Here is a 24,316-nt window from a genome sequence, read left to right as displayed (position 1 = left end):
TTTTTTCTTTTATTTTTTCCAAGGCACAGTCTGGATTCATTCACTGCAGATTTTTTTTTCCAAATGGCAAGTTAAGTGCCACACAGGTGTTCAAAGTTGAAGGGGCAATTATTGGAAAGACTGGAAGAAATCCTGGAAAGGATTTTTTTCTGATATAGGTTATAAACCTTAAATTATTTTTTAAGAGTGTACAATTGTTAGAGTTATAGTTTTGTATTGAAACTATAGCTCTGAAAAATGCAATCATTTCACAGCAGTGTTGTTAAGGGGTAAAAAGGTCTTTATACTGTAGAGCTGAATATTGAAAATGTTGAGCTCAGATATCACCCACTTGGGTCCAAGGGCCCAGCTGTATATTGCAAACCCGTTAGGTTTCTTATAAGTGACTGCTGTTGCAATAACTATTTTACATGCACTGCCACAATTACTGCCATTATCCACATGCATTTATCCAGCATGAAAGGAATTAAGTTGCTTAGGCTCGACTATATAAATGAGAAGTTAAGAAACATTACAAGTTTTAGATTACAATGCAATTTTTACATTACAACCATTACAAGAAGCACACTTTCATAGAGCTTTTAAAAATGTATGACCTTTAAGAATGACACCATCCATATGGCATTAAAAGCACGCTGTTCAGTAGAAGTCTATTGCATTCTTTAACTAACATACAATTGAAAATAATCTCAGGGTTTTTTTCCATGTAGATTCCAGTTTTTGTTGAAAGAAATATTGTACTTAAAAATAGTTCACCACACCAGTGGGTTTTCTTCAGTGCACTGTAAAGCTAAACTTTAATTCTCCCCCTCTCTAGCAGCAACAGTAGATGCTCTTGGCGTGTCTACAATAGGTGTCCTGGGTGTGTTTAGGAATTCTGGCACCAATGATGCTTTCCACTTGAGCCAAAACCACATCTACTCATAAGGTTAGAAAGTGCACACCCACATACCTATATCTTTGCAAATCGAGCAATGCAACACCTTAAATTGCTAGTGCTTTTAATCTTAATGATTAAGAGAGGTTTCTAATCCTCTAATAATGCTCCCTTCAAACTGTAATGTAATCTGCTAATTTCTTCAAGAAGCTACTGAATTCCTCCTTCAGAAGCATCTGTTTGTAGTGACACATGTAACAAATAAAGATTGTGTCTCTTTTCAAGATTGGTGAACTTTTCTGGCACACCAACTGAAAGCAGTAAAAAAGGAAGGTAACGAAGTTTAGCAAAAATCACACTTAGCTCACACTGGCTTTTACAATTAAGCTAGAGTTCTGCTTGACTGAAACCTGTGAGGAACTGCAAAGAGTAATGAAACACAAGACACATCACGAACAACATAACTATTATTCTCGTTCCCATTATTTAGGTGTCTGATTCATTTATTTACAGGTTCAGCGCTGTAAGGAACAAGAGTTCTGAACATTGGAGAAGTGAGCATGAATTATTTTTACAATGATACGCAGCCATATGCGTGACACTTATTTACTGGGGACCAATTTTTGTGCAGGGCTGAAACAACACAGCGTGGCAGGATTCCAGTATAAATGTGTACTGGTAGAACTGAAAGCCAAAGGTACACAGTACAACTCACTTTTCCCTCTCTATTTTTAAAGGCATTTCTGTCAAAGATTTTTTGTGCACCTACTCTTTGAGAGAAGAACATATGATGGTAACACTATTTTCCTACAAAATTGTTTATGTAAGATAAAAAAGACTCAATCTCATCTGTCAGTGCAATATAACCTACTGAGGTTTGTAATCTCCTTATGTTTTTTAAAGGCATTGAAGAGATGCTACAATAAACAACACATATAAGTTTAGGGGAAAAAAAGCTCTGGGAATGTGTTTCTATCCCTAATCATGTTTAAAATAGAGATAAAATCTTCCATGCAGCAAATTAAAACAAATTAGTGATATGAAATAGCCTGAGAGGAGGGAACTTATCTTGCAAATGATTATTAATCAAAGAGCTGGCACAGTGTTCTGCCTTGGCCAAAGTGAAAACAGCTTTACTGGTCCTACCAAGGTTGTACATACAAAGAAACCAATGGACAGCCTCTGTCTTTTTGAAAGTTGTGAAATTCACTTAAAGGAATGTATTTTTAATGATAACTATATGAAATTAATATATATATATTTTAATGGAAATTGTGCCAGAGACATCATTCTGTTCAAATGCTAGACTACTACTACAATGTTACGCTCAATAAGGATTTTTAATTGTTAGGTATTTAAACATAAGACACTTCTCTTGGCCTTATAGGAGTTGTTTTTAGCAGAACAATTAATAACTGGATCTGTTGTGTGACTTTTCTGTTTAATTGGCAAATACTTACAGATGCATGAGTAAATGTTATATTTCTCTCCTACTAAAATGTCGAGGACAAATGTTATATTTTAGCATATAAACAGGCATGTGCAAATGTATCTACTCAAAAACAAATGCAAAGCAAGTTTGCCAGAAAAGGGTTACAGCCTAAAGGAAAACAGCAGAAACAGCATAACAGAATACAAAATTAGAAATGTCAACTGTTTCAATTGCATCTATAATGAATTAGCAATTTATAATCACAGAAAAATAAGGAAAAATAAAGTGCATGTATCAAATCTACCATGACTCATAGTACAGCTCTGTTGTACTTTCTGCTGTTTATAAAGCCTGTTAGTTGTAGCTCATGGCACGTTAATACTGTGAGAAAGTCGCTCCTTGCATCTCTGATAAGCAGAAATTGAGCAACAGCTGCACGACTTGTCCCAGCCATGGGCCACCAATAGAGCTGTGGGTAAAGCTGTGCTATTGCAGGGATTTTAATTTGCATTTCCCGGCCAGGGTGACAGTTTTATAGAGTGCCATGTAGAAGACAAGATGACCCAAATGCAGAAGAATTTGCAGTCTTTTAAAAACTATAAAATACGGACCTCACAAAACAGCATGTTTTCAAAGGGTGGAGACGGAGCAGGCATGGCAGCCTATCAGACCCCATGTTTCCAGGGAATGATGGCTCAGTAACCAACTGCTCTGCTTATTTGGGTGTCTCATCTGCTTTCATACCACGCTGTGGGCTCTGGTCCATTGGGATAGCTGGTGGACCTCTTGATGAGCTGATGTGTCTGCAGTGACTACATCTCTGATCTCTCTGGCGATGCAAGCAAAGCAGAGTGCCATGGTAAAACAGCCTTTGTTACAGCTCTTGGCAGTTATCAGTCACTGAGCTGAAATTATTTAGAACTAAAGAGGTTTAGAAAAAGCATGTTTTAAAATCATAACAAAGACTTCAGACCTCCCTGCGGCTGCCTCATCTCCCTTTGTCCCTGGATCAGGAGTGAGCTGAGCTTTGCCAGGGTCTGTGCAGAACCAGCCCCAGCAGCTCCTCCCTCTGCCCTGCTCCCTGCCCTACACAACAGCCTTCCTGCCCACAGCAGCTTGTGGTTGCATTCAAACTTGTAATTTGTTTAACTTGCTCATGAAAACAAGAGGAAGACTGACTTGTTCCAAATGGCTGCTAGATCCCATCATTAATAAGGGATCTAGCTCCTGCCAGGATATCACCAGTATAAACAAGGCTTACTGTTAATGGGCAGTGTTGCTACGCCCTCTTGAAAAATAGCTGCCCTCTGCGGGTCCAGCGGGATTAGATCCAACATTATTAGGACAGATTATATGAAAAAGGGTCATTATCACTATGAGTTAGGCACACTGCAAGGGAGAGGGAAGCAGCATCAGGGTCAGACCATTGGCAACAGGTTGGCAGAAGGACAGGGAGAAAGAGCTGAGAGGGTAAGAGCAAGGGTAAAGGTAATGCAGGAGATAGTGACGGCGATACAAGCCGTGGGACAGTGACAGCCCTGCCTGGGATGATGGATGGTGAAAGTCATATTTTTCAAGTAGCCAGGGCAGACACTGTGTGTGTGTGAGTGTGTGTGTGTGTGTGTGTGTGTGTGTGTGTGTGTGTGTATACTTCAGGGACTGCATTTTGACCTCTTAAAATTGCATCATTTAGAAACAGGCAATTTCCTCCTAAACCTTCAGGAAAAAAAAAAAAGTCTAAATTTTTCACAGAATTATGACTGTAGAACATCTCTTCGTTCTAAGCCAGCCTTCTGAGCTCTCAGGCTGTAGTGTAGCACATTGTGGAAGGGTGGCAATTCAGATCTCTTGAGCCCCAAGAACGGGCAAAGCAGCTAAGTCACATTAGCTTGGGGTTGGAAATGAGCTGCTGTCATGTAATTCCCTCTCGTTTCCACAAGATTTGCTGAGAAGTGGTTTCTGTTATTTATTTGTAACTGCTATACCCTTTTCCTGCTTGTAGTCCCCACACCTTCCTATTAGGTGGCAATTTCATTATATATGTAACCTTTATATTTCTGTAATATAGTACCTTCAGCTCTCTCCTGGGCCTACATACTCCTCATACAATTACTGCAGCTTAGTATTGCACGATGCTGCACAGCAGCTCTGCAAAAAAGAATGCCTTGAAATGTAGTCCATAGAGTTAGATCCCTGGAGGCTGACCTCTGCTCCTAAGTGTTGACACTGAAGCTTGCCAGTGTGCACAGGGCCCTGTGTGTGCATTGGAAGAGACAGTAAAACAATCCCATGGCTCAGGATCCTGCTATCCACCCCAGAGACCTGCTTTTTCCTTCTACCTAAAGAGCACTGTGCTGCCGTTGCAATGATGCTGCCCCTGCTGAGCTCAACAGGGTGCGAATAGAAGGAAGAAAAGTCAGGAAATGACATTTCAAGCACTGCACAGGTGATGATGCTGACCTTCCGTACAGCCATAGAGATGACATTCTCCCCTTCAAATATTTTCTTTCAAGAATCTGTGTAAACAGACTCTGGATTTAATTCCCCATCTGCGATAACAAGAGCCAAAGGCTGTTCTTTCAGGAAGGCAACAAGGTTCAGGGTTTTGCTGGTATGAGCTTGCCCTTCAGCACAGCAGCAAAAGGCCCAAATAAGCTCCATTCTAAATTCTTCTTTTTTTTTTTCCCTAAGAAATTAAATCTGGAAGTTTACAATAAGGGATATAAAATCAAGAAATGTCAGATTTAATAACATCCCATTCAGAATTATCTTACTATTTTTCAAACTTAACACAGCTGTAAGCACTTTCTTAAAAAGGCTATAAAGGTGGAATTAATACTTCTTTACGAACTTTCCAAAGCTGTGTGCTTGAATTACATCATAAAGTTCATGAAACTGAGAACAAGATACAAATCAAATCTTATCAGATGTAAAATTTCTAAATTATCCTTTGAGCTTGACTCCCAAGACCAAACATCTCTATTCATGTTTAATCTCTGGGTGAGAAAAAAAGAATGTTTTTCAAAAAGTGCAAAAACCATGTTTTATGGCAAGGAAATGGAGGCAAAGTTATAAGTAAGATGCAAAACCGAGAGATCAGGCCATTGAAAGGCAAGACTTCCTTGCATGCTACACTTTAACCTCAGTGACAGACACACTGCTTTCATTTTTGCACGCACAGTCCAGATCCTCTTTTCAGAGCACTTAGAAAATGCATGACCATGCACTTAATAGAAGGAATATTTAGCAAAAATAAGGATCTCTAAATAAGGCTTTTAGTCTTAAACAACTATCAAGAGTTAGTCTTTTTAGTAGTGAGGACAGAAATCCATTCCTAATATTTTTGGTGTGTATACAAACATTTTTGTCTATTTATTTAATTGCATTTTTCCTTCCTCATCCAAAATCACTATAGATATCTGTGTGTAAAAGGAATCTATACATGAGATCTGGCCTCATGTCACAATTTCACTTTTAAACAACAACAACAACAACAACAAAACTGGGAATTAAAATTTCCAGGTCAAGAATGAATTTTGAGGGGCGTGGTTCTTGGTTTTAAGCAGTCATGTAACATTCCCAACCATAAGGTACTATTCTCTTCTCCTTTCTAGCTTTGATAATATTGACTATCACTGGAAAAAATACCAAACATATACTCCCTACGTTATGGGAATAAACAACATTTATGAGGGGATTAAATACATAATTGTGGTAGTAAATAGACTGAGGCAAATATTCAAGCAGAGAAATCTGGATCCAGAGTTGAATTTGATAGAAAACCTGATCGCATTCCACTGAAGATCTCCATAGGATCAAATGTCTGTAGGATTTTCAGAGCTGCAAAATGCCTCCATGGCCAGCTATAAAGTCCTAGTGATATATTTGTAGTCTGTAGGAAAGAAAAAACTAAGTATAACTGGCTTGGCACAGATTTGACAATTCTTATCTGAGAGGTTTTACGTGAGTTGTGAGAGAGAGACAATTCCGTGTTGCAGTGGTGTATCATTTATTTTTCTTCACACTTTACATTAGGCAGGAGTGATATATGACACCGTTAGGAGAACAGAGATATGCTGGAGCACAAGTTTCCCTGCACAGAGACAGTACCTGCTTCTTATCTACCTCCTCTAGCAATATCAGGTGATCGAAAGAGATTTGATATAGCTGCTGGTTGGCAAGAGCTCAGTTCAGAGAGCCCTGAGATAAAGCTTAAAGGCTTGAGGAAGCACCGAAAGTCTTAGCAGAGATTAACTCAATCCTTTGACTGAAGTAGAGCATCTACTATTACCTACTTGGCCTTACAGGCTAGAAACCTGGTTGACAGAGTGATTTCCTATAGATGCTGAGGCCACTGCCAAGGTTCATGTTGTATAACCTGTCGCTGGGATGATGGATGCTGTGGGTCCTTTCAAATATAGCCTACCCGGAGCAGTTTCTCTTTTGTCACTTGAGGATGGGTCTAGTGTGATACATCATGTGTGCTTCCAGATAACAACAAAAAATCAGATTTTCTCCAGTATTTACTGCTATTTACTCACCAAATAATGTCATGGAAGTTACTGTTTCAAAGGTGAATTCCAGGAGTGATGTTGACACATTGAGCTGAGGGTTCGCTGACCCCACTGCTTCTCCAAGCTGTCCTGTCCCAGCTGCTGAGCCAGCAGACATGGGCTGGGACACCAGCTGTTGGGGGCACCTGCCTGACTGCTCCAAGGACTGACAGACAGCACAAGACAACCTGGATCAAACTAGCCCAGAGAAACTGGAGGTCACCCAGGACTCACAGCTGCATAGATTTATGCTGTAATTGCCTGGTGATTCTTACCTGCAATCAGAGTGTATTTCAGGTACATATCACAACTTCAAGTGTTAGCATACAAATAATACCCAGTGTGGTATTACATCAGTTAGCTGGTGTTCTAGTCTAGTCCGGCATCTGTCAAGTTTCTTACTTGAAATTGCAGAGGCTTTTGTGATAGGTCCATAAACCTAAGTGTTGCTGAGCTCTTGGACACTGGCTAATGCAGAATGTGGTGGTGGTGGTAGCCAGAGAAAGTTAATGTATGAGCAATGTATCAGGCCTGCCCAGGCCAAAGAAAAAATTATATCTCATGCGTTAATTATCACTTGTTTATTTGAAGGGCTCCTAGAAGCAAATACAGCAGGAAATTTGTTGTAGCAATACCATACTGGACAGAACAGTTAGAGAATTACTGCAATCCTGTCCAGTCATTTTAGGCAACTTTTTTTGTAAAAAATTACATTCTTTCGGGTTTTTGTTGAAACAATTTCTGTGTGACAATAAAGTGTTTTGAAGAACTTATGTACTAGAGTATGCCAACAGCCCCCTTTGCAATAACATATTGGGTTAAGCTTTCCACAATAACTGTTTCTCATTAAAAGATTCTTTAATTTACCTAACAGAACCAAGATTTGTCCTGTTTGTCCATTTTGCAACATGTTTGTCTCTGGCCAGAGCTATATAAAACTCTTCTTCAAGGAGAGGAAACTGACTACACAAATGCTATCAAATACATCATCAAATAGCTGATTTTTTTTACTGTTTGATTTAATTTATAGCATATTCAAACGTTACAGGGCCTCTTCAGGTGGACTGCAGTAAAATACTAGCTGAAAAAAGGTAATCTACTAGGAATCACATTCATGCAAATGTTTATACAAATGTATATACAAAAGGACATCTACCTAATTTAGAAAACATCCATAAATATTTACTTCCTGATCAGCCAGATAAGCTGCATGCCAAAAAAAAATGAAACAGAGATGAAGTTTTCAGATATCTGTGAAGCGTGTGCTGTTAGTGATACGGATCCTCATCAAAGTCCCAGTGGGACTACAGCTTTGTTGTGCTAAGTGTTCTACAGTATGAAAGACAGTCATTTAGCCAAGGAAACTTCTTATTCACCACTTTTATGGGTATAAATCCAATGTAAAAGGTCTTATTCTACATATATTCAGCTTACCAGTTCAGGAAGGATGTATGTCACATGCACAAACATTCCTTACCTAAAACTAAATAAGTTTTTTTTTTTTTCCCTGGATACGGGACATAGTGGGAAATAAATGAAAAAAAAAAAAAAAAAAAAAAAAGTAAATATTTGCTGGCTCCTAATAGCAGAACATTTTTTTCTTTTTAAAATCCACCTGTATTGCTCTCAGTTTAGAAAAAAAATATAACATTCTGTGAGATAACATTATTTCTTTATTATTAAGAAACAATAAATACAAGGGCATTAAAGCTTTTAGATCAGCAGTCAAAATGCTGATTTATAAGCTGATATAATCACCTTTCAGAGCAAAGCAAGTACTTTCACAACTGCTTCATTTTGGGCATTACCTTTCCCTCCAGTCATGCATAAGCAGCAAAACGGCTGTCAACTTCTAAACTCATTCAAATGTCTTCAGTTAATCAGGTTAAAGTTAATCAGGATTTGCTTTACAGCATAGCTAGTTTCCAAGGTTAAAACTGAACGGGCAAATAATTGACAATCAATAAAAGATAAAATGAAAAGGAATTAAAAGATTGCAGGTAGGGTTTGCATGAGTAATACAAATTATTTCAATAATTAATGAGACAATATCTTTGTCATCGCCCTCACCTTAAGACACTAAAAGCAAGGTCAGTCCCTGTGAGTAACCTAATCCAGTGGAGCTAAAGTTTGGGAGGAAAGCAAACAAGTTATATAAACAACTTAGTTAATTACTTAATTGCTCAGTCAATGCTCAATCTTTAAGTCATATGGAAAACAGACAATTTAGATGTAATATGTACTGTATTATTTATTTACAGAAGGAATACATTTTGACCACAGAGACTCTCTCTAAAAATATCAAAAGAAGCCTGGTTGGAGTGCTAAAGATCATGTTCTTTCTAAAAGCAGCCATCTAAACTTGAGTACTGCATCAGTGATGGGAAGAAGTATTGCTCTTAGCCATATTAGGCTAAATTGATGGAGCTTACTAAATCTCAAATCCCACCCAGAGATCTGAAACCACAGGGGTTTGTTTCCCAGAAATGTTGGTTAGTTGAATAGCTGAAAAATGAAGTTTTACACTCAGCAAAAAATAGAAGTTATATGCAGGAAAAATGCTGGATCCTTGTACTTCTGAAAATAACATGGTCTAGATAATGAAACTAGGGATTAATTTTAAAAGATATTTCAAACACTATTGGAGCCTCAAAAAGCTGCTAACATGTGCTTTATGTGATTTTTTAAATTATATTTGTCTTTGCAAACTGTTTTGATATTCAACTATGCTTTACCCCGTGGATACTTAGCAACAAAAGCTCACAAGCAAGAAAAATGCCTGTGTCTTTGAAAATGAAATTCTGTTCATTTTTTTCTGAGATAGAGTGTTGCATCCCTTCTTTCATTTGCAGCCCCCAAAAGCTTGGCAGGATAAGAACTTGGTAGCTAAACACCAATGAGCAGCACCAGTGAGCCTGATGCACACTGTCACCAGAGCAGGGCCCATCACAGCAAGTCGGGATCTCCCCACACTTGGGACATGGGTCAACACAGGAGATGATGGGATGGAGGACAACCTGTGCCCTTCATAACCATCTCCTGGCTCCAGCTTTCCCCCCAGCGACCCTCCCGTCCTACAATAGTTTTCTTCACTGCAGGTGCCACCCTTCACACAGCTCAACTGTGCTAGAAGGCTGCAGATTCAGACACTATTAACTTAAATAAATCTTCCCTTTTGGACTTGCCCACCACTCTTACTGTGGGACGCATTCATTGTAGATACAAACAAATTCAGTTCTTCCAAGCCTTGCTTTGTGTAACAGAGTCTGTTCAATACATATTAAAAATCTAACGTATCCACTGCACGTTTAGTGAGAGAATGACATATTCTTGGCAACCTAAGAAACTCCTGAACTGAAGCATCCATGCATGATCTAATTCATAATTGCATCATAAAATACAAGCAAAGATGGCATCAGAAAGTTCCATGTCAATGAGGAGTCAGTTCCCATTTGCTCAGTTTAGAATTAAAGCATTTTCCACCTGACTTAAGGACCACACAACCAAATACTGAAAATCAAGCTCTCCTTCTCACTTATTGCCAATAATAAAGAGTCTGTTGACCAACGTCCCCAGGCAGGTCTAAGGATTAGCTGGGTTATGCAAGTGATTAGCTAAGGTCAAAATAATTGGGTACTGAAATTATGAGCAAGGACAATATTTGTCCTTCCCCCGTTACTGGAACTGTTGAACAGGGGGACAGTAAGGGAAAACTTGCATCTACTTGTGCTTTTGCTGGGGGCAAGTGACAATGCTGCAAGCAGCTTTGTAAAGCTTGGTTCACGTTGGGATCGCTGCCTCTATAAACTACCCTATAAAACTGCCTCTACTGCTACTTGGGCAAGACACCACTAGCTTGCGTCTGAACTCAGTCTCTTAGCAGAACTTCAAACACCAGAGCTATTAAAAAAAGTTTTTACTTTCAACATGTCTGAAACATCTGACATGACACTTTTGTAATTTCCTTTTAGAATAGATACAGTATATAATACAACCTGCAAAACCAAGTATCTTATTACATGCTTCAGCCATACACAATGTCTCTGCAAATCAGTTCAACAAGTAACCTATTTGTTTCCAATTTCCTAAAGTTATCTGCATGCTCCAGTGACTCATAAAGTAGCATCAAAATCACTGAGGAACCCTGTGGGAACTCATCCTAGGGTTCTGTGCTGTTCATTTTTAACATACTTTTTTGTTGATATTTTAATACAAATTATGTTTCACAGGTTGAACACTATACAATATCAATTCTTCTTTGCTTACCTTACTCTATTAGAGTTTTTGAGGTTTGCGCCATAAAACACAAAATTTGTAATCACAATTCATGATATAGCTGAGAATTGTAATTTTAAAAGACCTAAAAGAATTTTTTTAAGTTTAGGATATTGACAAATTTGAATGAATTCATCATATCCAACTCAAAAACCTAAGCAGTCTGGATACAGAGTTTTTAATAAGTCAAACACATCGGTGATATTTAGTGATGCTGCATTAAAGTTTTTGTGCTTACAGCCACCTGAGTAACTGTTTTCCTCATCCACCACCTCTGTTCCTCATTAATACATCCATGTCTGCATCTTTGTCTTACTCTCACCTCAGAACTCAGCTTCTGAGAGTTTTGATAAAGTTTAGCAATAGTAGACTATCAAGACTGTTTTTTTCCACTAGTATTTGACCTTTGAAGAAAAAGCATGATTGTGTGTGAAGAAAATTGAGAAAAACATCACCGGTATTTACCAATATTTTGGAAGTAACATAATAAATTTTTGTAAATTACTCTTTGCATCCCATAAAGCAGTATAAATATACGTAGTATATTTAACGGTATAAACACACACACAATCCTGCAGCTCTTCATTGCAAGTGTGCTCAATTAAGACTGCTCCATTTCAGATACTTAGTTCATTTCTAATCCTAATTTTAACCCAGTACCCTTCTGTCATTTAAGGATGGCTTAGTATTTCTAGAGATCAGGGGAAGTTAGATCTGTAATGCACACACAGTACTGTTTAACAACTTGCAAAGCTTTTCAGTCTTGCAAGGGGAGAACAAAGCTGCAATTCCTTATGACATTACCTCTACTCAAGTAGCAAGAAGAGGGTTGCTGAGGTATCGCTGGTGACAAGGCAAATCCAAAACTGGGTTGCGACTGGCTGCAGAATGGAGATTCCCAGTCACCCAAGTCCAAGCCCAAGCCCAGGCCCAGGCCCAGCAGAGCTAGTTCATCACAACCAGCCAGGCACTACACAAGGGAACCCATTTCCTAAGGCGTAACACACAAAAATGTTTCTCATTGGCAAAGACGTGGTAAGATCTTTTATAATTATACAAGAATTACAGCTATTCCATTGTGTTTAAATGCTTTTCCTTCACATATTCAGAGACACCAGAATTACCAGTGGTTCACATTTGTGAAGTACCATGCCTCTTCTTCCCACTTAAGGAAACTAAGGCAGAGGAGCTAAATAAAGGGCCTTGGGAACCCAACAGCAGTTCTTCACTACAAGAAGAATACAAAGCGTAGAAAAACAACAAAAAAAACCCCAACACACAAGTAAAATTATATTCTTTATTCATTCCATTTTAGCTGTGAATATTCCTATTATACAAATACAGTATAAATCCCAAAAATCACAATATATTACAAAATAAAAAAGTACAAACTGCATTACTTAATAAATATATCTAACAGGTTAATCAGAAAGTAGAAGAGACAGAACTTAGATTGGAAACATTTAAATGTTTGACCCAGCAAACCATACAAATCTCAGTTTAAATACTTTTTCTTTTAAACCATAGTGTAAAACGCCATTCCTGATTTCTTGATTAGCAAATGTCAAGTGAATAAAACGTTGTGATCAGATAATGTTTTGTTGGTGCAACAACAGTGCCAAAAAAAAGAAGCAGGGCTTACACAAAAAACACCATAACCCCAGAAACCAGAACACAAACACCGAGGTGCAGCCAAGGCAATTATTGCCAAAGCAGGAGACTATTATCTAGTCACAACATTCTATTGCAAGTTAATATTCTGTTATTACAGATAAATAATATAAATGGAGCAGAGGGTGAGCCAACAAGGCAACAGGAGGCCAGTTTACTCAAAACAATAATTAAATACAGAAGAGTCAATTGCTCCCTGTACTCTTCATCTCTAGCTGCATTCCAACTGGCTCAAAGGACCTGTTCTGTGCTCCAGGCAGAGAAAGCAACTGTTTTGAAAAGCAGTCAGTTCATACTTTGCTGCACTTTCACAAAAACCATTGTTTTAGTTTTGCAAAAAGGTACCCACACTGCTTCCGTCAACTAGAGAGGGTCAGTTTGACATCAACTTCATCTGGTAAAAATATAAGGTTTATGGGTAAAAAACACAGCAAAAAATAGCTGTTACATCATAAGCCTTATTTACAAAAACTGATTACAAACGTTTTTGGCTGTACAGCTGAAAGCCAGATACTAATGTAAGATGTAGAGGATGGAGGTAACAGTTTAAAAATATTGTGCAAAAAATACATTCTTATAGAAAATAGAGACAGTGGAGAGGGAAGACACAAACATACATGAAGAATCTGCCTGCAAGTAATCTGAGGCTAAGTTTTTACAACAGAATATTACAAACATGTTTGTATTTATCCCCCACAATCTACAGTCCTTGTCCATCTGGGGTGCTGCTGCTTCATTAAGGTTTAAGGCATCACCATCACAGCCAGCACACCTTCTGTCTGTCTCTGTCCCTGCAGCAAAGCTCCCAGCCTGCAGCCCAGGTGGTCTCAAGAGCAAGCATTCTGCTCAATGTACATCTTGGACAAGGACACTGCCATGGACTTGGCCAGCTCCTCATCCCGTCTGCGCTGTACCTGAGTCTGTCTGCACCACGCCTCGTACTCTGGGTTGGGGCACACACGGTCCAGCACAGCATCGTAGTGCCCATTGCTAAGCCAGCTCAGCCAGATACTGGGCCGTGTCGGGTCCTCGGGCCCCAGGTAGTGAACCATGGTGGAAACGGTGGGGCTCTCGGGCCGGCCGCCCGTGGTGAGGTGGATGTTCACGTTCAGCATTTGCCCCATGGCCAGCAGCTCCGGGTAGCCAGCCCAGGCCCCGTCCTGGGCAGCGCCGATGAGGAACTCGCCCACGTCTCCCTCGATGATGGGGTTGAAGTGGTCCAGGTGGTCAGCGATGTAGTGCACGGTCTGCTCACGGAGCTCGCTGTGCAGCCGCTGGTCCCCGTACACCGCCTTGCAGACGGCGCGGTAGAGGCAGTTCCCGTCGGGGATGATGTGGAAGCGGAACCGGCCCTTCTGCCGCAGGTACTTGTCCTGCTTCTCCACCTCGGCCAGGTACAGCGCCAGCTTCTCGCTGCGCTCCGGCCTGCTACCCGGCCCCCTGCGCGCATCGGGGCCGGCTCCGTCCTCCTCCTCCTCCCCGGGCGAGGGCCCGGCGCCGGGCTGAGCCTGGCTCCCCTCCGCGGGGCGACAGCCGGGGACCAGCCCGGGCTGGGCGCCGGCGGCCGCCGCCTGCAGCGCCTGGCAGTGCTCGCTGAGGCGCAGGCTGCGGTTGCTGGGCTCCTCGGGGGGCGGCGGCAGAGCGGCGGCCTCGCCGTCCCCCCCGGCCTGCCGCATGCTCTCCAGGATGCCCTCCAGCCAGGCGCGGCTGCGGGGCGAGGCCGGCACCAGCTCGCCGGGGGCCTCGGTTCGCTGCACGATGCGGATGGGCACGACCCGCTCCAGCGGCCGGCGGCGGCTCACGGTGACCTGCGCGCAGGAGCTGTACTGCGGGCCGCCCGCGGGCCGGCTGCCGGGGCCCGCCGCGGGGCCGCTCGGCATCACCTCCAGGCAGGAGGAGAAGGCGGGCATGGCGGCGGCGCTGCTGCTGCTTCCCGCCCCGGGAACGAAGCTGTCCTTGGCGGGGCTCTCAGCGGTCGGGCTCGGGCCCGCGGCGTCGGCGGCGCTCGCTGCCTCAGCGGAGGAGGGTCCCGGCGACAGGGAGACCTTGAAGACACCGGCCGCGCTCGGCGGTGCTGCGGCGGCTGCTGCGGCCGTCCCGCCCGCCGGGTAGTGGGTGATCACGGAGCTGTAGAGCTGCATCCTCGGCTCCCCGCGGGCGGCGCTTTATAGGCGGCGCCGTCGGGGCCGGGGCGGGGAGCGGCGGTGGGGGCCGCGCTGGGGCTGCCGGAGGGGATGAGCCGCCCGGGTAAAAATAAACAAGGGCATCACCCCCGCCGCCCCGCCCCTGCGCGCCGCTGCCGGCCGGGCCCCGCGGCGGCAATTCCGACTGCGCCACCAGCGCCGCGCGGCCGCGCCGCCCCCCGGCCCGGCCCGGCCCGGCCCGGCCCCTCCGCGGGCGCGCGCGGCCGAGCGCCCAGGCCCTTCTGGAAGCTGCCGGCGGAGGCCGGGCCGGGGCGGGGCCGCGCCCGTGTTTACCTCAGCGCCCGGGCACGCTGGAATGCGGGGGGCGGGCCCGAGTCTGTGACACGGGGCGGTTCGTCTCTCAGCGGCGCCGGGCCCGGGGTTCCACTCCCGCGATTCCTAGGGAGGGCCTGGCGTGGCCTGGGCTCTCGGGTGTGGGAGCGGCTTCCCTCGTCTGCTTCAGCCCCGCCGCCTGCGAGCCGGTGCCGGGGAATTCGCGCTCCGTAGCCGAGGCTGTGGCGGGGCTGCCGGAGGGAGGCGCGGGAGGCGGTGGGAACGGCAGCCTCGGGCGGAGGGGTGTGTCGGGGAGAAGGGCCCGCTCGGCCATGGCGGCACGGCAGTGCTGTGCTGGGCTCGGGACTGACTGTGGGACGGTTTGATAACGGGACGTTATCGAACACCCACACTCGTGTTCTCGGGGCCGACCTGGGAAGTGTTGCAGAAAGTGGCTACAGCAATTTCTCATGAGACAATTTGTCAGCCGGGTAGTGTGATATTTACACTTGACCATCAAGTATAAATCATTTGAGTTGATGGGCCTACAGTTGACTGTGTTGTATCCATGTTATTGTTGACAAGGAATGATGCTTCTGTCTGCGCATAATCAATGTAGTGATTCATAATTTGTAATAATATTCATTAGTTTTCTGACAATCACTGGCACAAGCTGCTATTTGTCCACCTGTAATCCTGCTTGACAAAATGTAGTACATGCATGCATTAAAAATATTACATTAATCATCACAAAATAACAGGAGAGACCAGATTTGAAATGTAGGTCTTACAAAGATCATGGATAATTGGTTTATTAATGCCTGAGATGTCTTTAAATTAAGCTATGTCTTTTAGCACTAGCTGTGGTATAAATAAAATCATATCTCACGCTTTGTCCATGAACGATGAGGTTATCTGTACACACTGGATTTGATTATGTTCTGACAGGCATGCTGACCAAGAAGCACTAGTTTACACTATGATCAAACATTAACACAGTCATTCCTACCAAAATGGAAAATTAATTTTAAAAAAGGTATTGATATATGTAATTTCAGAGTGATATTTTTTAAATGTTCTGGATTCCATCCCATAGTCCCAAATATTTTTTGAAAAGCTTTAGGAATCCAAGCAGATTGCAGAACTTAGAAACAAACAAACAAACAAAAAGCTATTTTGATACTGATTTTTTGAAAGATTTCTTTTACTTGTTCCATTTACATTAATTAAAAACACGTAACTAAAAGGATCACTTGCAACAGACTGCACTGTTAAACATAATTGTTTCTTTGGAGCCTTGGTTGTCTTTTGGATCCAGGTCCAGGTATCTTTAATCTCTGCAGCTGATTCCCAGGGGTGCCAGTAACACAATATGGAATTTCATTCTCTTTACAAAGAAAACATGTTCTGATCCTCTCGGCTAACTTGGCATGTTGAAGGAAAAACGCTGAAATCCTTCATGCTCAAAACTGGATATTTATGTGAATGGTGTTGACATCCTCCTTTTTTATTCTAGATAAAATACAGCAGCTAATTCCATGCATTACTGGGAACCTCTTAATAAAAATTTATAATCATTATATTGCCTCCAAAATGGAAATGTCAGAGGTGTGTGAATCAAAGAGATATGAATCAAAGCCCAAATGTCCTGACTTACCTGCTACAGCCAGAAAGTTGATATCTTTAGAACAAATGGTGATGGGCATTAGGCAGGAGAATTTCTGGCAGCCTGTTACAGGGAGATAAGATATTACAACTGCTCTGAAATTACAGAGTGACTCTTGTATTTCAGAATGTTCAGAACTTTGTTTTAAATATAGCTTGTGAGATCAGTCAGCGAGTCTTTATTTCTGGACTAATCATTGCTTAGAGAGGAATATATATTGATCAAATAGCAGTAAATTGAAATCTTCTCTCCTTGAAATTAAGGCTTGGAGCAAAGGAAAGATTTCTGTTTTACTTCTTAGTCAAAACTGGACAAGGTGTATTTCCAAGTTAAAATGTGTATATTCATAGATGATTTAATGTAAAATCACTGGAAGATGCCCCCTCCTAGGGGGTTTTAAACGTGCCAGTGGGTTTGTTCATTGTTATTATGATAAAAGATGTGCATTACTTCATGCTCGCCAGTCCTCTGCCTACTTTTTTTTAGTTTAAATAAGGTATCTCTGTGGTTTTGCTTAGTGAATTGCTCTGTCCACTAGTAAAGGCCAGAGCTGGCTACAGGATAGTGGGTTTAAGGTCTTAAACAATCTGGTAACAGAGAGAGAGCGATAAAGAGGCAGTTTTTACTGTTAAGAGAATAGTAGGTGGATCCAGCAGAATAAGAGCACTCCTGTTATGAGTGCTGCATTTTGAATACTCAGTACTGCAGTTTCTTCTAGAATATTACAGAAACTTCCACTAATGACTGCTCTGCCTCTCTAAAACCATAGGTTATTTGGAACAGTGGTACATTAATGGATGCACAGCTGTTTAATTTTGACTGTTGGTTACAATGAGGTACAACACTTTGCAGTGCTTCATTTAAGAAAGGAAACATTTGTTATGTAAACCTGAATTACTAGCATGTTGGTTTTCTGATGCTCTGCTATAGCATATTCTAGACAAAAAACTCCAAGGAGTATCCTGAAATACATGCTAAATATGCCAGCAGTTTTTGGTACAGGTAGCAGATAGATTGTTCTTTTATTCTCTTTTCATTTATAAGTAGATATAATGTCTATCCTATGTTTTCAGTTAAAATGCACATAGTAAGCTTGCTAATAAGGTTAAAACACAATCAAAATCTGTTACTAGGTAACTGAGAGACACAACAAACATTTATACCACTGTCTTAGTGTTAATAGTATATTACTTTTAACATATTTATTACCTCCCATGTGAAGTAAATGGAAAGAGAACCTCACCTTGGTGTGGTTACCCATGTTGTTATTAAATACTGACAATATAATGTAACCAACATTTTCCATAGCTGAGCACCCCAAGTTGGTCACACGTACTTGGCCTGGGGGCAATCCAGGCTCCCTGGGTGATCAGTGACAAAAATCCCACTGAACTGCTGCAGCACGAGCATGTCACAGCGAGTTTTCAGCTTTCACACAAGCAGTTACTAGAAATCAGCACTTACCTAAAAGGTCGTTTTCTTAGGTATCTGATACCTGGGTTTAACAATAACAGCCTAAACTGTGGTCTGCTCCAGAGAGGAATGGTTAAGTGCCATGAATGCAGTTCTTGTGAAAAAGAGATTTCAAGGAAGAATTTGAATGTCTTCAGTCTAAGGGTATCTACAAAAGCCAGGGATGCGTGCTTGTGCCTTAGGTGCCTTTTGCTACCAGAAGATGTTTTTTGCTCTTTCTCTGAGCTGCATATATTCTCTGAGCTGCATATAGAGCTGCTGTTGATTCCTGGGGAAAACTGACCTTTGCTTTAGTGTCTCCTGCATAAAACATGACACACCGATTGCTTCCAGAATATTCCTGCATTTGCGACTTCTGTCACTTTTGCCTGCATGTTGTGGCCTCACAGGCACTGGAGGGGTTAGGAAAGTGAGAACACAGCATGGAGATGCCTTTCCCCATCTTCATAGACTGATATTCCTGGGCTTCTGGTTCATCCATTACAGGGTAATGGGCAGTCCTTTTTCTAATACAGAATAGATCTGGAAACAATCTCTGTAGTAATAAAGTGTAAACATCTCCTGTGGTTGAAGTTTCTCCTGACTATTATCACTGGTTACGCTGCACATTCCAGGAATTGTTTAGATTGTTTAGAAGGCAAACCATGATCACACAAACAGCTGTGGAACAACAGTGGCATTCACTGACGTAAAACTAGATGTCCAAGAGTGGAACTACTTTTAACTTTAATGTGTAATGGATACACGATTCTCATAGAAGGAACAAGCTAATTACATCACCAGGAACATTTGTTAGTGAAGGAGGGAGGAGAAGGTAGCTTAAACGATGTATTGAATGACACTGAATAAGCATTTCCACTGCTTTTTTTTTTTATGCTATCATAGCAGCCCTTCAGCCAAAAATATTTTTCACTGAAGTATGTAATGAATTAATAGCCCTTTGTATGTACTTTGAAAATGAAATGTTTAATTTTTATTAATAATTTGAAGTCCTATATCTAAGGACAAAATTTAAAAATCAATAGAAAATGTATATATCAAGGATCTTCCAATACAGGGAGAAAATACATATAAGCTGGAACTAGAAAGAACTTTCTGAATAATCAGTTTTATCGTCTGTTTCCTGCAGGTGATCATACAATATTCCATTCCTTTCATAAAATTACCAAGTTGCAGGTGAATTATTCATAGTTAATGAACCTATCAAGATGTCACAAGCCAACAGCACTGCCAAAAGAACCAGTTCTGTTCTTTCCAACTCCCCATCTCTTTTTTCTTCTCCTAGCACCAGTTGCCTTGTGATGGCTTCAGTGTTGGTATTAACTAGACTACCTACTTCATTCAACCCCAAATGTACCACTAACATGAAAAGAAGAGAAACTGTATCCACACTCACTTCTGAGGTGTGAATATGCTGCATAGAACAAGGTCTGTGTCTCAGAAAGCTTTGCCTTATGATTTGTTGTTCAGATTCTGCTCTCCAGTCACGTTAAAATCTTATTAAAATCTTATGCACTGTATGGGTGCACTAGTCATTAGAGATGTAACCCACGCTATGACATCATGTGGCAAGAGTTTGTGGAAAAGGGGCTGTTGGTGATAGATAAAGACATTTGCTCATATCTCAAGGTCTCAGGTGGTATCCCACTTGATGAGCCAGTCTCTGAATGTGCGCGATGATGCCGCTCAAGTGTCTCATTTCTGCTTAAAAGTGTAGACGGCGTATGTGGTGGTCATTGTGCATAAAGCATTAAGATGCTACAGAAAAAAAAAGTGACCTACAATGCTGTTTTCTCTGACACACAAAAAGAGTGGTAATAATATGATGTAAACAAGATTTATAACATGTATGACATTTAGAAAGGGTTATCTTCTCTAGTTTGGTAAACCTGACAAGATATTAAAGTGTTTACGGTGTCTATATTTTGTTATCAGTTATGGGAAATTAAGTAGTTGCTTTCCCTTTCATGTTGGTTAACAACTAATTCAGGGTAGAGGAAGGTAGCTCTTTTGGCAAATACCAAGAGCAGAACAGAGTTCTGGCAAGGACAGACTGTGAAGGAGGTAGGGGAAGTGGGCAACACAGCAACAGCAGAAGCAGGAAGTTGCCACTCACAATTACAGGAAATATTATTAATAGATTAATCTTGATAAAAACTGTAAGTGTAAAATAACTGTGGTAGAAAAGAAGATGCAATACTACTTACTCCTGAAATGAATAAATACTCCAGTGAGGTGACAAGTAGCCATCACTTCCATGTGTGGCCCCACAATGGAAAGGCTTTGGAAAGTGAGACTGATGTGATCATAGAACCACAGAATGTTAGGGAGTGGAAGGGACCTCGAAAGATCATCTAGTACAATCCCCCCGCCGGAGCAGGAACACCTACATGAGGTTACACAGGAAGGCATCCAGGCGGGTGCCATCCCCTCTCTTCTCTGCAGCCTTGCAATGCACAGTTTTTCCCGCTCTCGCCCATCAGTAAGCAGCAGGAAGAGGAATCACCGCTTCACACAGAGAGGCGAGTGTAGCACAAAACCACATTTTGCCATTGGTGTTTTGAGAGTCACGGAATAGCACATGATTACATTAACCAGCTTAGTTGTTCCACTGCCAAGTCCTTCCTGTGGGAAAGGGCTGTGGTTATGTGCTACACAACCCGCTCAGCAAGTCGTGTCCTCGCCCTGATGAAATGTAGGCAGAGAACTTACCTCATCACAATTAAAAACCTGCTCTGTTTCCATCCACGTTGCAGAGCTAACTGTGACGGCAAGGTCAGATCACAACTATTTAACTCTACTGTCTAATGAGAAAAAATAACGCAGGTAGAGCCATTAGAGAGGAGGTATGACATTGTTTGTCCTGACTGCTGTCCTACTCATCTGTGTCAATAATTAAACCTAAGTGTATGGTGTGGAATTGTTTTTCTGATTTAACATTTTCAAAGTTCTAATTTGAGAGTTTCCATATTTACTCAAGCATAATTGAAATATTGACATTTTTATAAAGAAGTACTAGTTATAAATTACATTATCCACACATGAAAATGAAATTGTGATTTATATGCAAGGACAATTTTATGAAAATTAAGCATTAATCAATTAGTAATTCAGAGCAAGAATCCCAAATATAATCAATTTACTATATCAGACCTGCACCCTTCAACTCAACAGAGGTTTTTGTGCATATCTATCTGAATTTTTTATAAAATAACTACAGGAAGGTGAGTATATCTAATCGTGCTGTATATAAATAAAGTTTCTGATACTAGATAGTATGAGCCATGAGCAAACCAATGAAGACAGGGATTAGAACAAGAAATAAGAGGTAGAGATAGGCCTGGCTAGGGGAGAGACAACAGAAGAGAACTTAAAGGAATCATTACACTGAAAGAAACCTGCTTGTGGAGTTCTTTAAAGATCTGTCTTGGAACTGACTTCAATGTTTTTATTAATTACTCTGGCACTTAGTGTGCTACTGGCTTTCACTAATGACTGAGAGCTGAGCAGCACTTCTACAATAAAGATTCTTGAAACATCATATGATAAACCTCTGAAAACTAGAGATGGAACTACGTGTGTGACTAGATGCCAAATGAAAGACCATCCACCTGGTGGCAGGTCAGTATTTCTGCTATTAGCAGAATCTCATCTGTGGGAAACCATCAGGAGAGAAGGACCCACACATGCTATTCAGCTGCAGAATCAGTGTCATTTCTGATGCGATGTAGCTTTCAAAAGGATAAATAGGATCCTAGAATATAGCAGGTGAGAATGTATCCAAAATAAGTATTTATTGTAGGAAGGACTTGTGAGGCTTCATCTGGAATACCATATGCATTTCTGGTCAACATTGCTCAAGGATGTTGAATTTTGACTGGAACGTGAGTAAAGGGGAATTAAAACGCTCAGGGCACTGGTGACTGCCTAACAAGAGGCGACTAACTGTTCTTGGCTTGCTTTATCAAATGAAACTTGAGAAGGGATCTCTATAAATACATCACAGATGAAATACTAGGGAGTGAGAGGAGCTCATTAAGTTAAAGGGCAGCGTGGGCCAAAAAGAAATGGATACAAACTGGCAATCAAAAAATTTAGCCTTGACTCATGGCATTGGCTTTCAGATATGACATAATTGCAAATATTTTTATGACAGGATTCTGGTAACAAAATGCTAGTAGCAGCATGGTGAAATCAGGATGGCCTAAGAACGTGAGGACCATCATGGTTTAATGACAAGAGGAGGGCAATAGCTTGGTAAAGACTTTGGTCTTAATGTGCAATCAAATCTCATCCCACTTCTTTGTTCTATTTATTTCTGTTCCTTGGGGGTTTATGATGTGTCATTCTCTCCCTCAGCAAATACAGCTTTCATCTGAAGTGCTGCTACAGTTTTTTCTTCCAAATTGTCCGAGTGATTAATGTAATTGGTTTTAAAAAAGAGCCACTGTCTCTTCTGAAGTTTGCTGCTGCTTTATCAGACTTGCGGAAGGATCTCTATGCCTGAAGATCTGTTCACTTTTTCCAACAAAGCCAGAGAGAATAAAATAGATTTATTATATTTCTCTTAGGTCAACAAACATCCCTCAGACACTGAGGAAATGAGGAAAAATCAGAAACGTGTATGGTTTTAATTGTCATACTTGTATTGTCACCCACTCTAACTTAGAAAATAACTTGTTTCTCTGAAATATGGGACTAAGAACAGGTAGCACATGAACCTGGTTACTTTGGAGACTCAGTCAGAAATGTATGACCCCACATAAACTCCTGATGGCTTCAGTCACAGGAGACAGAATGTGTAAAATGATCCTAATTAGAATAACCTGAGATAGCCAAAGGGGAAAGGAGCTTTACTGCGTATTGCCAGTTCCACTGTGGCATGGAATGTGAACATTTCCAGGCCAAAGAGACAAACAGACACATCAGAAACAGCCACAGAAGCTTCCTTGTTCCATTCTAACATAACAGACCTTAAATACTGTGGTTTAGTTAAGTAATAGAAGGGCATCTTGTTTTAAAAAGATGTTACGTGGAACTATAAATATCAGTTCCTTAGCGGTCAAGTTCACCTAAGCTGCATGGGAAGCCAGGGTGAGACAGAGCGGTGCTGGTGGAGAAGCCCAGTCTCTGGCTCGTGGTGCCACAGTGGTCCCTCCACAGAAAGCAGAAGCCCAGCACTCCTGGGGAGATGGGACACAAATCAGAGGCAAATAGGATCTAGTTTTCAAATATTGCAGCTACCTGATTTTGCAGAGTTAAAAGCAGTATTTTATTATGCCATAGATACTGTTCTTTAAGATTTGGCACCAGTACCATTCCAAATCCATTTTCAGCAGCTCCTAACTGGGTTAAAATACCACAAAATCAGTTTAGGGGAATTTGGTGAATGAAAACTATAAACAAATAACTTGTTATTATTATCTGAAAAGAATCAATAGCTGGCCTTGCCCAGGCTAGGCAGCAAAGACATTTCTAAATAAACATGATTATTATGACTGCAGTAGGTAATTAGGGTGTGAAGCATTGAGCTACTTAACATAAAGATAGTAGTTAGAATAGTTAAGACGAGACTGTAATCAAAAAGTAAGAAAACAACTGACACAGGATGCAATATATATCATAAACAGTGTTGATTTTTTCAGTGTTTTTCAGTGTTCATACATAAATGTCAATCTTTTGATCAGTAATTTAAATGCGAATCTTCTGATCAGAACCTCTAACGGATACAACTTGCTCCTTTCCTGTGTATCAAAGTAATATAAGGGATTAAGAAAACAAGTTGTCTTCACTTGTAATCTGATTCCTACATGTCATAAAAGTTTGATCTAATTTTTTGGCAGTTTTTGCCACATCACACTACAGCCTATGTTAATAAATGTTTTCTCTGTTTTCAATGGCAAATCAGACTTT

At 41.2% G+C, this 24,316-nt stretch overlaps 1 protein-coding gene across 1 annotated transcript; it reads right to left on the bottom strand.

The window, feature by feature from the left end:
* Positions 1-12,420: 12,420 nt before the first annotated feature.
* On the bottom strand, positions 12,421-15,156 carry OTUD1 (OTU deubiquitinase 1). The gene has a single exon (XM_082045520.1). The coding sequence runs from the start codon at positions 14,947-14,949 to the stop codon at positions 13,636-13,638; it is 1,314 nt and encodes a 437-aa protein (XP_081901646.1). The 5' UTR covers positions 14,950-15,156; the 3' UTR covers positions 12,421-13,635.
* Between the last annotated feature and the right edge of the window lie 9,160 nt (positions 15,157-24,316).

This window comes from Streptopelia decaocto (assembly GCF_964273445.1).
Source record: "Streptopelia decaocto genome assembly, chromosome: 2".
Taxonomy (NCBI): Eukaryota; Metazoa; Chordata; class Aves; order Columbiformes; family Columbidae; genus Streptopelia; species Streptopelia decaocto.
Note: the sequence above shows the minus strand (reverse complement) of the source record. Positions and strands in the feature narration are given on the sequence as shown.